Consider the following 14,668-nt stretch of genomic DNA (forward strand, 5'->3'; position numbering starts at 1 on the left):
AGCCCGCCTTCCCTGGGCCCACAATATATCTGGCTCGAAAGGCAGAATATCATTTTTGAACATTAGAGCTGGCACCATTACTCCTTTACAAACTCCTTTCACCACCTAACATTGACTGTACAACAAAATGTGTTGGATGTTACACTGCTGTTGCAATAAGGTTCCCATTCACACTCAGATTATACCATGGTGGATGTTCGAGTAGGTCTTTCTTTTGTTTATGTATACGTCGAGGTGCTTATATTGCTTGATTATGGGCATGGCTTACTGTTTTATTGATACCACATCGTTACTCACCGCTACAAGAAAGATGACAATTCCCGATTTTTGTCTGCGTAAGTTAATTCCTAGACATGTAGCTTCATTGCCATACGTGTTCGCAAGTGTCTGCAAATCTTTTGCATTGTCCGCTAGTGCCACTACTCTGCCCGCTCAGGGACGCTCTGTGCCACCCTTTGCACTCTCATAGCAAGGCGCAGGAGCACCGGCTGGCGGAGGTTCTCGGATATATCTGAAGATTGTAGTAACGTTCATTTGAAGCACGCAGACACCACCACAGGCACATGTTGAGCCTCTTTTACCTGCGCCCACTAAACTGAGTGTCGGCTTGCGCATTGAGAATGCGGATTCGGCACTTGCTCGCTACACCTGTGTTGTTGACATTTGATTTTGTAACGTTTCCGCTAATACGACTGGTACGCGATGTTTCGATAACGGGCCCCTTGTCGCGAGACCTCCTGTATTCGAGATTTCCAGAGTTTAATATGTCGCTTTGAAAGCTTGCTACTTGTTAATATTCGGGTAATCAAGCTCGGTGGCTGTATACATAATTCTCGCAATATCGTCCAGTTATCCACATTGTGACAACGCGCGCAACTACGTTCCGACGACAGCGGAGGCAAGAAAGGAACTATGCCAAGAATGATATGGATCTTGCCATGCTGGTAGCGTGTTGTGCATAACAACTAGCGTAACACAGGCTTGGCAATGCCGAGAAGCCCAATTCAAGTGAGATGAATGTCTCAACGTGGCTAGTGTTCCACCTTTATTATCAGGTGCACCAAAGAAGCCTTGATTGATCGGCCCTTATTGAACACCGTATTAATAAAGACTCAAAAGACACTTACCTCAATGAGGCTCCCTTAATATTCAATTAGGAGCATGTAGAATACCCATTACTAAGTAGAATAGCACCGAAGTATGTCAGAGTCTTTCGCGTGTCCTGGAAGATCTTTTAGATGGGCCAGTTGGCAAACCATCTCAGTAACAGCTTAAGAGCACAAGAACATACACTCATATACACAAAGACAGAAAAAAGAGGAGACTCTCCTGGGACTTTGTGTAATTACGTGCGTGTGTTTTAGTGTGTTATCTTGCGCTCTCATGATGTAACCAAGATTTCTCATATCCAGAAGCACGAAAGAGAAGTGGACGGGTTTTCCAGCAAGATCAAAAAGTCGTGCTTGAGGCCAGACCGTCACAGTGGAGATGCTCAAATTGCGAGACCGAAGAGTTCTTGCAACCACGAGTAGAATTGATAGATTGTTTTTTATTCACAATCTACATCCTTTCCTGAGGATAGTTATACTTGGAAGGATAGGTACACTAGGAAATGAGCACATACACAATATAAAAATAAAATATAAATATGATATAATATTTAAATATAAACACAATTTAATATAAATAAAAATATAAATATATAATATTATATATATATAAAATACAACTTGAGCAAGCTGACTCATAATTTGCTGCGTTAAAACACAAACGACATATTAATATTGCCACCGGTCAGCTGCAGTCGATGGCATCTTTCCGTGTGTGGAAGTTGTTGAAGTCGACGAGGAGCCTTATCGCGAGCAGCACTCCATTTGGGCTTGTGTAGCGCACTTCTCCTTAATATATCATGTAAACAGTCTTCCCAATTGTGTTTCCTTACACGTAACAACACAAACCGTTTGTGATGCATAGAACTATTGAGTTGGAACTTTTGCCGAGACAAAAATAATGACATTGAGAAGGCGGGGGGGGGGGTAGCTTGTGATGTACTGTGTGCAAAAATACAAAGAAAAATAAACTGACTATACGCCGAGTACAAATATTGTGTAAAATAAAATTTATTGGCCGGCTTCGTATAAATTTGGTATGCTTTTAAATCCCCAATGCTTTGTTGCTGCAAACAATATTGCGTGAGACATATTTATTGCCTACGTACAACACCGCGATACGTGGAAGTCTAGATGGCAACGTATACCTGATGCTCTGGGTAAATGAGGAAATTTTAAGGAATTAGGAATGAATGGACTTTCCACAATTCAGCTGCCCGTTTTATAGGAACGCCCGGCAGAGCGATTACCGTTCCACCTATAAAGTGCTGGCTTAGGGAGAATTCGAAACCGGCAAATGACGTGCCGGTATGGCTGTCGAACCGGCAGCCAGAACATTGAGAAAGAAAAAAAGGCAGCTCTGCCATTTCAAAACAGGCCAGGTGACAACTCTGCAGAGACCACATAAGTAGTATATTTAGCATCTATAATCGACAATGAATGGTGTTTCAAGATAGAGACAAAAAGTGAACTTAATGAGACGAGGGGAAAATATAGTTCATAGTACCTATACATAGTTCACGTAGTGTAGCATACATATCTAGTGACGAATAATCAGATAAATGTGTGCCGCTTGGGATGATGAAACATTGGTAGTAAGTGGGAAGCAGGTGTTTAGCAACTTAAAAGAAAACTGTAGTTAAATAGAGGTGCAGTGTAAGAGAGGAATAAAGGCGAAGGCGGCGGTGCTCCAGAGTCTTACTTGCGGCAATAAGCGCAGCGGAAGCCCGATTCTCGCTCTTTCCAATGATTTCTGTGGTTGATATTCCTTGCAACACTAGAAGTAATACGGGCCGTAATGGTGGTCTAGCTCTCACTTCCGCCGCTTCGCCATTTATACGAAAAACGAAGCGTTTTATATAACCAGCAGAGTCCGGCCAAGTGCGTATTCCTCTACCTTGAGCAGCTTACCAACAAAGGAGCGAAACAACATCAAGGAAGTACATATTCGTTCAAGGACGGAACAGAATGTGCCTTGCATCGTCATGAAGATCGCTGCATTGTTGCAATGACGTGCACGCCGCAGTTGAGGGCCCTGCAGTGATTCTAATCTTACTCTGGTCATAACATACAGAAATTTCGGTGCGTGAACATTTTCGCAGTGTTTGCGGCGGCTTGGTGTCACCTTCGTTGCATTACGCTGAACAGTGCAATTCGAGGCCACTACGCCTTCACTGCGGATCGAATAAAACGAATAATAGAAAATGTAGAATCCCTAAAGAAATGGGCATTATTTAACGCCAGCAATGCCCCCTGGAGCTTTTCGGGCCATGGTAACATACAACGTAGGCTTTGAAGGATACTTTCACTCAATGAGACACAATGGCGTGCCTAATAGCCGTGAGTGAACGTCCAATTAGTTCCAGCCGTTTCCTGACAAGCGCCGGTGCAGGTGTTAAACCTTATTACTCTGCCACACGACGCTGTCCACGCACTCATGAGCCCAATTAGTTTCCTGCCCATAGCAGTGTTCTCATATTTTCATTTGTTACAGGTACAACACAACACCTTTAGTTACCAACCGAACACAAGTAATTTTGGTATACTAGCTCTACACGTCGTTTATTATTTGTGCCTAATAATCTCTCTGATACTGGTTTAATTATTTGAGGGGCCTGAAAACCATGCGAAGCATAACGATTTCATCCATTTTTAGCCTACAACAATTGCTAAAACCAGAAACATTTGTTTTCTGCAATATATTTTGATTAGCATGTAAAACCGGGGCAAGGTTTGGGAGGCGAGTTGAGAGAGGATGCCTGCATTAGCACGGAGCGCAAGTTTTCCGCGCATATATATACTATCACTTTCGCAGCATCAGTGACCGCTAATGGAAAGGAATTATGAAGACAAATTTTATGACTGGGCTTCTCGCAGCGGCGACGTATCAGGCCGATCACTGAATTCGTTGATGCATAGCACGTTTCAGAACATTGTGACTGCCACGAGCGCGCTTGTATATAGTCATTTGGCTTATCGCGGGGATTTGACATTATTCGAACGTCAAAAAATAAACACTAATAAATGGGAATTGAAAAGCACCTTAATGGTTCGTCTTGAAACCTGATCTGCCACTTGTAAATACAGAAGACGAAAGCTTGCGTATGAAGGACAGCAGCCACAAGCGCTGATTGGCTAACCAGTAGCTGTCACATCCAAGTAATGAACAGTATTCTTTGCTTGCATGTGATTCCCGTCAGTTCTCCTCACCACTTTATGATCGGAAGTTTGTGTGTGTGTGTGTGTGTTTGTGTGTGTGTGCGAAAAGCACGCATGCACACTATAGCGCAATCACGATTGCCTCAGATCCGGCTAACAAGCTGCATTTTTGTTGTTGTCTTTGCAGTACCTGTGCATAGGAGTGATCTGATCCGGGCGAGAGCCTGCTGCCAGAAGATTGCCGTGCATGGCTGACGTACCAGAGAGCTACGACATGCTGTCGACATCCACCCTGGGGCCGCTCGTGGCCAACATGACGTCAGTGACGTTACGTGTGTCCAGAGACCAGTCAGTGTCGCGCACCTACAGCAACACCACGCCCACCTCTCATCTCAACCTGACAACGGGTCATGGTGATTCCGAAGAATTTGTGCCCTACGAGCAAAGGCTAGAGACGTACGTGGTGCCCACGCTTTTCGCTTTCATATTTCTCGTCGGGCTCCTTGGCAACGGAACACTGATCCTCGTGTTCCTGCGAAACCGGACAATGCGCAGTGTTCCTAACATCTACATCATGAGCCTCTCTGTGGGCGACTTCATCGTCATCGCGGGCACTGTGCCGTTCATCAGCACCATCTACATCCTTGACTCGTGGCCGTACGGGCTGTTTCTCTGCAAGCTCAGCGAATTCCTTCGGGACGTGTCCATTAGCGTCACTGTATTGACGCTCACCGTGCTCAGCATCGATCGGTACGTGGCCATCGCAATGCCACTTCTCAACCACAAAGGTCGTCGACACACGAGACGAACAATCACCATCATGCTCACCGTCGCGGTGTGGATGATCGCCGTCCTCTTGGCCATACCGGGAGCCCACTTCTCGTTCGTGATGGAAGTCGAGGCCACGCCCGAGCTGCGTTACAGCGTGTGTTACCCATTCCCACCTGAGATGTGGCCCTGGTACCCGAAGCTGATGGTGCTCATGAAGTTCCTAGTCCAGTACGCTATCCCATTGATGATCATAGGCACCTTCTACTGCCTCATGGCCCGCCAGCTTATTCGCACGTCGCGCACCCACTTGACGCAGCCCGGCTGTGGTGGCGTGGCGCAGCTCAAGCAGATGAAGGCGCGCGTCAAGGTGGCTAAGATTGCCCTGGCTTTTGTCGTTCTCTTCGCTGTGTGCTTTTTCCCGAACCACGTGTTCATGATGTGGTACTATTTTGCGCCGGATGCACCGTCGCACTACAACAGCTTCTGGCACGTCTGGAAAATCATGGGCTACGTCATGACGTTTGTCAACTCGTGCCTGAACCCCATCGCCCTGTACCTGGTCAGCGGGGTGTTCCGCAACCATTTCAAGCACTACCTCTTCTGCAGCCGGCGCGCAGCGAGCGGCGTTCACTCGCGCAACAATTCCTATTCCTTTCGCACCATTCACAGCTCGAGCATGTCCAAGTGCACGGCTTCCACCAAGATTTGACAAATGACCTGCCTCCGGCGGAGGGCAAAGGTCAAATGCGATGGCCAAAGCGGGCTTCCCGCAAGCGATGAACCGGAGTTCCGGTCCGTATCTGAGGGAACCTTTTAGATCTGCCTGCATTCGCCAGCTTCGGACATTCCCAGGGCATTCGCCTAAGACGTTTGGTTTCCTAGTGATCACTCTTCGCCACTTGCTTTTGGGTTGCTAGCACGGAATGGAAGTTCCAGTAAAAGCACAAGCATGTGCGGCAGTATTCAGGCCACCGTTACCTGTATTTGGCACCACTAGTCCCATTGTAAAGGGGAGTGTGCGTCAGTTTAGTGGCTTTGAAGAATGTGCTTTGAGAGTTCTAAGTGGTGCGAAATATTCTTGTAGTGTTCTACTCAAGACTCGTCGAACAATGATCGGTGTCGAGAGGTGCCAAAGGCACCCACTTCACGTTTAAACGGTAGCTATAACTGCACGGTCCACGTTAGTTGGTATGTGTATCAGTGAATTGTTGTGTGCTGTTACCAGTGAGAGTGATCTTATGATTGCCAGTATCTGCTGGCTTTCCCCATTCGTCCATTCCTGAAGCAGCTTATGGGAACTTGTACGACATTCTCTTGTACATAGCCATAATCTCAAGCAGTCTTTGACTGAGTCTCATATTTAACGTGCGCACTTGGATGTAACGTGAGAACGATTGATGGTAACCATGGATCTCTAGTTATTTCAGGGATGTCATATGCTATCTTGAGCAAATCATGAAACGGAATCTTTATTTGTGGCTGATACGTTTTCTATTTGTGTCTACACGCTTGCTATTGTTCAAAATCGCACTGGGACCAATTTATGCAGCAGTGTATTTTTGATGCTATCTCGGCCGAAGAACACACTTTTTATTAACGGACAACAGGTTCTTATCGATACACTCATATGGTTCAACGAAACTTCGTATAGCTGTCGTTGTCCATTGTAAAACCACTAAGACGAGCTGTGCAAGTGTATTTCTGTTACCAGTGATGTGTTGTTTTCTCAGAGAAAATTATAGAGCGAGTCTACTTAAGTTTAATTTTGAATTATGAGAGTATCTTCATATTCACCTTGACGATTGGGAAATTTCCATCCCATGTATTGCGCGCTGTGAAAGGATCAATTTTTTTAGAACAGACTTGAAACGAACTTCGCAACGAGTTTCACAACGCGGCAAGTGCTCTAGCAAGGCGCCTGCGCCAACATTAGCACGCACGCGCACGAACTCAATATACACGATAAACACCCACACGCCGCTACGCCTAGCTCTTGTTAGTGCAAGTTTTTGACATATGATTACGTCAAACAGAAAGAAAGCCAATTCCGCCTTCATGTAATGAAAGTGTTTGATAAAACACAAAATACTGATGCCCCTTTCATATATTTCGCTCAAGTTAACAGATCCCGTAGACAGCATTAGAGCGCAGAAATCGTTGGCGTTGTGCTATGAAGAACAATGCAAACTCGCATCAGCGCGACAATTACTTGCCCCGCAAATTCGAATTGCTTGATGTGTACATTTTGCGCACACTAAAGCCAATTTGCAACGCGAGCGTTCTGATCACTGGCGCGGAATATGCGAATGTTGTATTAAAGCGATAGCTTCCTTTGGTTCTCCTTCCACTTGGTGGTCTGAACGTTTCTGTCTGGCCGTTCTGATGTATTATATATATATATATATATGTGTGTGTATGTATATAATACATCATAATTCAGCTTGAATGGTCGGTTGCAACCCAGATTCCTTCAGCACAGAACCTCGATGCGTTAACCATTAGACCATGAACGCATTCCGAAAGAAAGGCGGATTAAAACACCGTTGCTGATTTCCCTCGTTGAAGTTATAGCTTTAAAACGCTTGGCGCCTTAGGCACCTCGAATAGCAACAATTTACTTATAAAAGTGGGCTCACACATCTTGTCGCTGACGATGAAGAAAGAAGCTAACGGGCGCGTTTCTCAGCAGACTGCCGCACGGCGGCACGTTTCTACGAGATCACGCACGTTACGTGTCATGATTCAGCGCGTTCTGCTGCTGAACAAAAGCTCCGATTTCTCTACGAGGTCCGCCATCGCGGCTGAGGGACGCGTTCGCCGCTGAAATCCGCAGCGCGTCTCTTGTCGCAGTCAGCTATTTTGCCTTGCTTTCTCACGAAAGACGTTGAAACGCGGGAAAACGAACGTCACGAACGCACCTACCAATGAGACAGAGACAAGTTTCATGGTCCCTGAAGGGGCGCTCAGTGGCGGTTTTACCTCAGTCGTCCGCTATGGGTCGTAACTGTGTAAATATGTAAAACTTTTAGATTTGTGCGTATATGTGCGTTATTGTGTAAAAGGATATGTGGTGCATGGGTACGATCGGTACCAAAAATTCAGTGTCACACATACATCAACCCAAGGTTGGCTCTGCCGGCATAAATGCAGAAAGGGACAGCGTGAACAGCCAAGAAACCTTTAAAAGCGCTTTGTATAGCAGTCTCATAGATGCACTTCATAGGGTAAGGAATGAGGGAAACGGGACAAATATTCATCGCAGACGTTCTAGAATACTCTGAGTGGTGTGATTATTCACGGTAAAGATGTTACCATAGCTAACGAGCTTCCTTGTGGCCGGCATCTCCTTAGCAGCGCGTGCAATATTGTGTGGCTCGGCGTAACACTGTGGCTACAAAATATAGGGAAGTTAGTAGAAGAATAACTCTGCACCCCTCTTAATCTTTGCCGAAGGCTTTGAAATTTAGACCATGTAGCCCCTTAATTTTGTGAGAGGTTTGCAGGACTTATGTGGCGCGTAAAACTTCAGGTCTCATTACTAGCGGTATTACAGTTATCATGGTGCTTTGCGCAATCAAATAGGACTTTCACAAGATGTTATTTGACTTGGTCGGATGAAGGTAACGTCAAAGAGACATGGTTTTCACACCCCTATATATCCGTCGTAACTACTATCTGGTAAGGGTGTTGTGTAAACAGCCTTGCTTAGGGCGTTCGGCAAACAATCCAGCAGGACGTCAGCTCTGAGATGAGACATTCACGCATTTGAGCGTTTTTTTTTTGTATTGAGGATGTTTTAACAATACCTTTACCATGAATTCTAAATTTCTGCCTTTGTTTTTTCTGAACGCGTTCTAATTCGTGGTATCCCCCAAAAGATCTAATTCTTATGCTTGATAGCCGAGACATCATTGAGCTACAGCCCTTTTGTTCTTGCATTGCTGGAGTATTCAAGAACGTGTGGTCCAAGACGATCTGCTTGAATATCCTTTCACAGAGCCCGAAAATGTACAAGATGTTGTGCTGTTCGCCTGTATTAACTTTGTCGCGAGTCAGTTCCAGGTATTCACTAAGAGCGGTGGGCGATGGGTTGCCGCGTCAGTCATAACCTGTGATTTGTCCAGTGTGCTCCTTGGCGTCTCCCTATTGTGTGTAATTGTAGGAACGTGACTCCTGTATTAAAGACTGTAACCTTCCTGGCATTTTCTGCATGAAACTGTACATAGTTATTTATGTGAAAAATTTTGTGACAGTATTGTGTGACCATATATAACTCCTCATCGACGTTCATTAAAAAAGAAGCAGCACCTCATAAAAGATTATTCGGAGCCTCTTATTCGTGTGCATATGTGACTATGGTGCTTCAATGATAACAATGTATACGTATTCAAATACTGTTCATTTCAAACGCTGAGAAGCGCCTGTACATTTTATCGAGCATTGTTCTCAAATGAAAATAAAAATTCTACTCGTGCTGGCTTACCTTTTTTGCGCCTAATTTGCTTTTAAAACCACTTGTACATTCCACACATCTGTCTCTGTGTGCACAAACATAGCGTAATAAGACAGTATCGGAGCTTATTAACATGGTAAGTGAATAACATTCTCAATACGATTTGTTTGCCATAAAAGGCGTTCATTTAAATCAATGGTTCAATGAAAGAAGAATCCCAAGAGTTTCCTCATCAGATGAGGAAGGTTTCCCCACATCAGATGCGGCTTGGCTCTATTTATTAGCGAGCAACAACTTGATTTGGGTGAGTTCGTTCATCTTGAGTATAACTTGAAGCAACACTAAGAACACAAGGACAGGAATCTCAGAGAAACACATCAGGATGAGCGCTGAACTGCCAAATGAAAATTTTATTGAAGGAACAACCACCTTTATATCCTCTCAAAAAAAAGGCCAACAAGAACCAGAAGGTGGAACGGCACACGTAGTGCCTACAAATACAGGCGGCCATCTGGAAAATTTATCTCACGCTTGTTAAACTGAGTGAATCTGCGCTGACACATTTATCTTCTGCTGTAGCAATGCAGTCACATTGTGCAATTTAACTTTCTTTTCTTGCTTTTTCCGTGCTTCAGAAACCTAGTGTCACTGAACATTGGACTACATGCGCATCTGTTGCAATGCACAGCTAAATGGCTATCGTACCAGTATTTTACATTGTTTGTATGCTGCATTGCTCTATAATTAAAACGTTGCCCTGTTTATCCGATGTATACTCTTCCTCAACATTGCGGTATCTCGTAAACAACGTTACAGGCGCACTTGTTGAATTTCGATTCGTGTTTCGGGCTAAATGGCTGGCATTTCCAATGTTTCATTGCAATGGTCAGCTTCGAAAGCATGCAGGGGCGGAAAACACTAGGTTCACTTGGTGCCTGTTGGCGACTTTCTGTAGAATTAAAGCAGGAAAAAGAAAAGAGACCACATAATACCATGTGTTCACAGGTTACACCTTAATTATTTAAAAAGGCTACAGACTTCAGCAGTTGCGTCGGCTGCCATCCCATTTACTTCAGCAGAAGGAGGCTCTCGCGTCGGACACCAATGTGGCGCTGAATCCAAAGATTTTCATTCGTCCGTGCTCATTCGTCAGTGCGACCGATCGCCGTCGCTACTAATATGTCCGCAATGTGGATTAATGATAATAATGTTCTGTTGCGAAAAATTCTAAAACAGGACGTTCTTGTGAATGAGGGCCCAGGGTCCGAATTCACAATGATTTTCTTTCGTAAGCTGCTGCTTCTTTATTTTTTGGCGGTGGCCGGTCGCCTTCGCTATTGCCGCGTCTACCAAAAGCATTGACTAGAATTTTAAGTTGCGAATAATTCTGACACCAGAGCCTTTTGTGACCACAAGCCCTGCTTCTAGGCGAAGCGCATGTTATCGCTGTCGTCCGCTACAGTACTCTGTCCTTCGTACTCTCAAATGCAAGAAATAATGCCCATCACTCAATCATTTTACAGCAATAAACATGACCCAACTGTGGCATTTCCTGCGGCACTGAACGCATTTCTTGCGACTGCACCAGGCTCGTGCAGCAGACAACGTGATCTTATCATGTAAAGGACCCATATTCGCAAAAGAAAAGAAGCCTTTTAGGCTAGAAGTATTTGTCAAAGAATATAGGCAGGATACAATAAGAGAGCCCTGATTAGTCTTGATAACCTTGGGTTCTATAATGTGTGCGGAAACTTTGGGGCCAAAGTCCTATACCTTCCCTTCCTTGAGTAACTTTTCAACCTTAAGTGAGGAGTGCTTCATGTTATTTACCACGAATGACGAATAAAGGAAGCAATTGGGTATTCTGGTAGCTGCCTTCACCCGCCCGCACAAAAACAACCTTTTCGTTAGGTACGTAACATACTCCAGGCGTCCAAGCTCGGCGGCAATTCTTCTGGAGTGTCGAGCGAACGTCTTTATTCAGGTAAATAAGAGTACTTCGTAAAAATTTTACAGTAGAGGGCTTATATACAAACTCGTTCGCTTTTTCCCGATTTACGTTCAACGATAACGGACGTTAGCACACCTTCAGAAGGGCAACACGACGGCACCCATCAAAGGGGTTGCCGGTCGCTTCTAATATGGGCCAGTTTTCATGCGCATCGCCATACTGCTTAGGCAGTGGCGCCACCTATGATCTGTCCGCTTTCGACACCATGCAGGCTTGGTCAGATGCCCCCACTATCTTGCCAGCTATACAGCTTTAAGTTCGGCGGCAGTAGCTGGCAGTTGTTTTTGGATTTGTAGGGTGTACTTCGTATGACATATCATCCTCTAAATTAGAAATGGTTCTGTAAGGCGTACCGAAGTAATTTAACTTGGCAATGCTTGCAGTTTAGGCTGCCAGTGAGCTGGACGGCGCACACAGAGCAATGTGCTCGTGCGTGTTTGAGCTTGCAATGAACTTGAAACATGGGCTGTGTATTTCTATAAAAGAAAGTTATTTCACGAATGTGTCCTTACTGCAACGTTCTCCCTGTAGTTCTAAGCTGTGGTTTTGCAGCAAGGTGCAGTGAAGTAACATGCGGCGACGATGGTATTAGGCGCCGTTATGCTACGAAATTACTTGAGCTGTTTATTTTGACAAACATTAAAATTGATATTTGCAGATACATTGAGCGTATTGCAAATGCATTGAGCCTTTGTTGGACCCTTGTTGTTCCGGAGAAATAATTTTGGTTAGTTATAACAGCCTACAATAAAGTGTTAAGCATATTTGTCGAGCGGCTGAGTGGGGAACTGCGGACTGCGCATGCGTCCGAAGCAGCGGTAGCTGCTGGGTTATAGATCTATCTTTTCTATCGCGCGTGGACCGAGCATGCGGTACGACCATGCCTGGTTTTACTGCACCATTAGCCCATGCTTCTTTTTCCTGTAACAGATAGTCACCAAACGGGCCGATGACCACCCTAGACAAGTGACTCAAACTGTATAAGCCGCAAAGCGATGAAAGCAGATTTCTGTGTTTTTCTTCGGTGTTGTTTGGCCCGTGCTAACGACAGAGTTATGCATTTTACAAAAATTATGGGCTAACGAATAGCCACCGCATTTTTTTTATGCAACCGCATTTGGTTATTACTGCTCTACAGGACAACGAGCTAATGCCGAAACACAAAGCTTAAACGTATTATGTTGTCCGGCAGTATATGTTGCTGGGCTAGTCGGTTCATATTGCTGAGTAGACCATAAATAGGATCGCTTTGGCGCCAACAAAGGCGTTCCCCTTGTTCCCTTCCATCCTTCCTTGTTTGCGCCAAGGGGATCATACTTATGGTCTACTTACGGTCTACTCAACGACACATCATATTTAATTTGCATGCAAAAAGAAGGCTTTTTGACAGCCGGCTGTGATTAGGGTGTTGCGCGATTGAAGCGATTTGGTATGTTGCGCAGTCGCCTGCGTGTATATATGCTTGTTATGAAATAGAGAATTAACAGTCGAAAGTTGATACTCCCCTTATTTTCTTCCGTCCTTCCTTGTTCGCGCCAAAGCGATCATATTAATGGGCTACTGAGCTGTATTAAGTTGGTTTATAAAATACAGTGATCGCTATGTTAAGCCACACCATTGACCTACTGCAGGAGGCTAATGTGGACATATCACAGCAGATTCAAAATGCGTGATTACGATATGGCTGAATGATGCAAATATTCTATAACGTTTGGCGCCTAGATTTTCCGAGGTCGCTTGGGCTGACTCAACACGAGCACTGTTATATCTCAATTCTCATGCCGAGCGATCAGACAACTAGAAGATATTCTAATCCACGCTGCTAATTTGCAGACACCGCTACTCTTGACCGAGTGGGAACGGATACAGCGGAAATAGTTCACAACATTTACACACACCGCAGTTGGTGACGCAAGTCACATTTTCATGCAGTAAAGAGAAATTTCTGCATGCTGCAGTTACTGCTACACCCAAGGGCTGGCTTAACGACGACCTTGTATGAATTGACATTATGTAATTTTTCTCATAGAATGAGCTATGTGATTTTCAATCGTTCCGCACTCCGTGATGGACGTGGAAGTTGTAGTCCTGCACCGTTTCGTGCTTTGGTTCTCAACTTATAGCTGTTCAGCTTTATATTTCCACCTTGACGTTTCAACCGCGAGGCGTTAGTGATCCTCAGATCAGCTGTCAATTTATTGTTGCTATAGGCTTAACGAGAGAACCTGTATTAGCTGTGGATCGCTTCGAGGTTTTGTGGCGGGTGCAGCAAGCAAGGCGCGCTTCCTTACTATCTCTGAGGCCATAGATGCAGAAGTTTGGGCCTACTTTTAATATCGTATAAAGGGTGCCACCATCGTCCGAAGCTCCCAGGGACCGTATTCTTCTAACCTGCCCGCAGGCCAGCGGAAAGTCGTCGCGCGTGCGCAGACGAAAACCACGTTAACAAACATTGCTGAGAAGCCCTCATTCAGTGAAAGAAGCGAAGAAAGAAATAGTCGAGAAGCGTTCGTTCAGTGAAACAGGCTACAAAAGAGTGCTCGAAGGAAGGTCGGGGCTGCTTTGCCGTCAGGGAGCCTCAAGGAAGCCTCCAGTCATGGCGCCTCATTAAGGGAGATTTCAGAATTGACGTAAAGCGACTTAACCGCAATGGAGGTCTCCATACAAATGTAAGCAAGGTTTAAGAATTTGGGACTAAGTAGAAAAGTGTTTTTTTTTCAACTTCGCTCCCGTAAATCCAGCCGCCGTGGCATGATCGAACCCGCAAATTGGAGCAGCTAAGCAGCGCACTGCCGTAACCACATCAGCTACCGCGATGGATTCAGTTCTAACGCGAACCACTTGATTGCCTGCCAGCGTTGTATTGCTTCGGCAGACTTCAACGCTTCTGATGCTAACTCCACTATAAGTGTGAGGATGACGGTGTCTTTCATGAATACGATTGCTTAACCAGTAAAAACGAAAAATGCAAGTGCTTAGCTCTACGGCCACACAATGACTTGCTGCCGCAGGCTTGTGATTCGAAATGACTGTGATGTTAGTGGACTACATACATTTTTTTTTTTACTTTCGCCACATGGCGGGAGAAGCTGCGCAAGAAGATGTATTCTGGCGACGAGTTTAAGGTTACTACCGCAATCATCGTCGTTGGCATTATGCCACGAA

The 14,668-nt window shown here is 45.0% G+C and overlaps 1 protein-coding gene across 10 annotated transcripts in view; it reads left to right on the plus strand.

Moving 5' to 3' along the window:
• Nucleotides 1–9,526, plus strand: part of LOC135905792 (neuropeptide CCHamide-1 receptor-like) — a 361,484-nt gene extending 351,958 nt beyond the window's left edge. For all 10 annotated transcript variants that reach the window (XM_065436839.2, XM_065436840.2, XM_065436838.2 and 7 more), the window contains one exon: nucleotides 4,456–9,526. In XM_065436839.2, coding sequence (XP_065292911.2) covers nucleotides 4,516–5,748 — 1,233 coding nt within the window. In that variant the 5' untranslated portion in view covers nucleotides 4,456–4,515 and the 3' untranslated portion in view covers nucleotides 5,749–9,526. The remainder of the gene's footprint in view (nucleotides 1–4,455) is intronic.
• Nucleotides 9,527–14,668: the final 5,142 nt, after the last annotated feature.

This window comes from Dermacentor albipictus, chromosome 5 (assembly GCF_038994185.2).
Source record: "Dermacentor albipictus isolate Rhodes 1998 colony chromosome 5, USDA_Dalb.pri_finalv2, whole genome shotgun sequence".
Lineage (NCBI taxonomy): Eukaryota > Metazoa > Arthropoda > Arachnida > Ixodida > Ixodidae > Dermacentor > Dermacentor albipictus.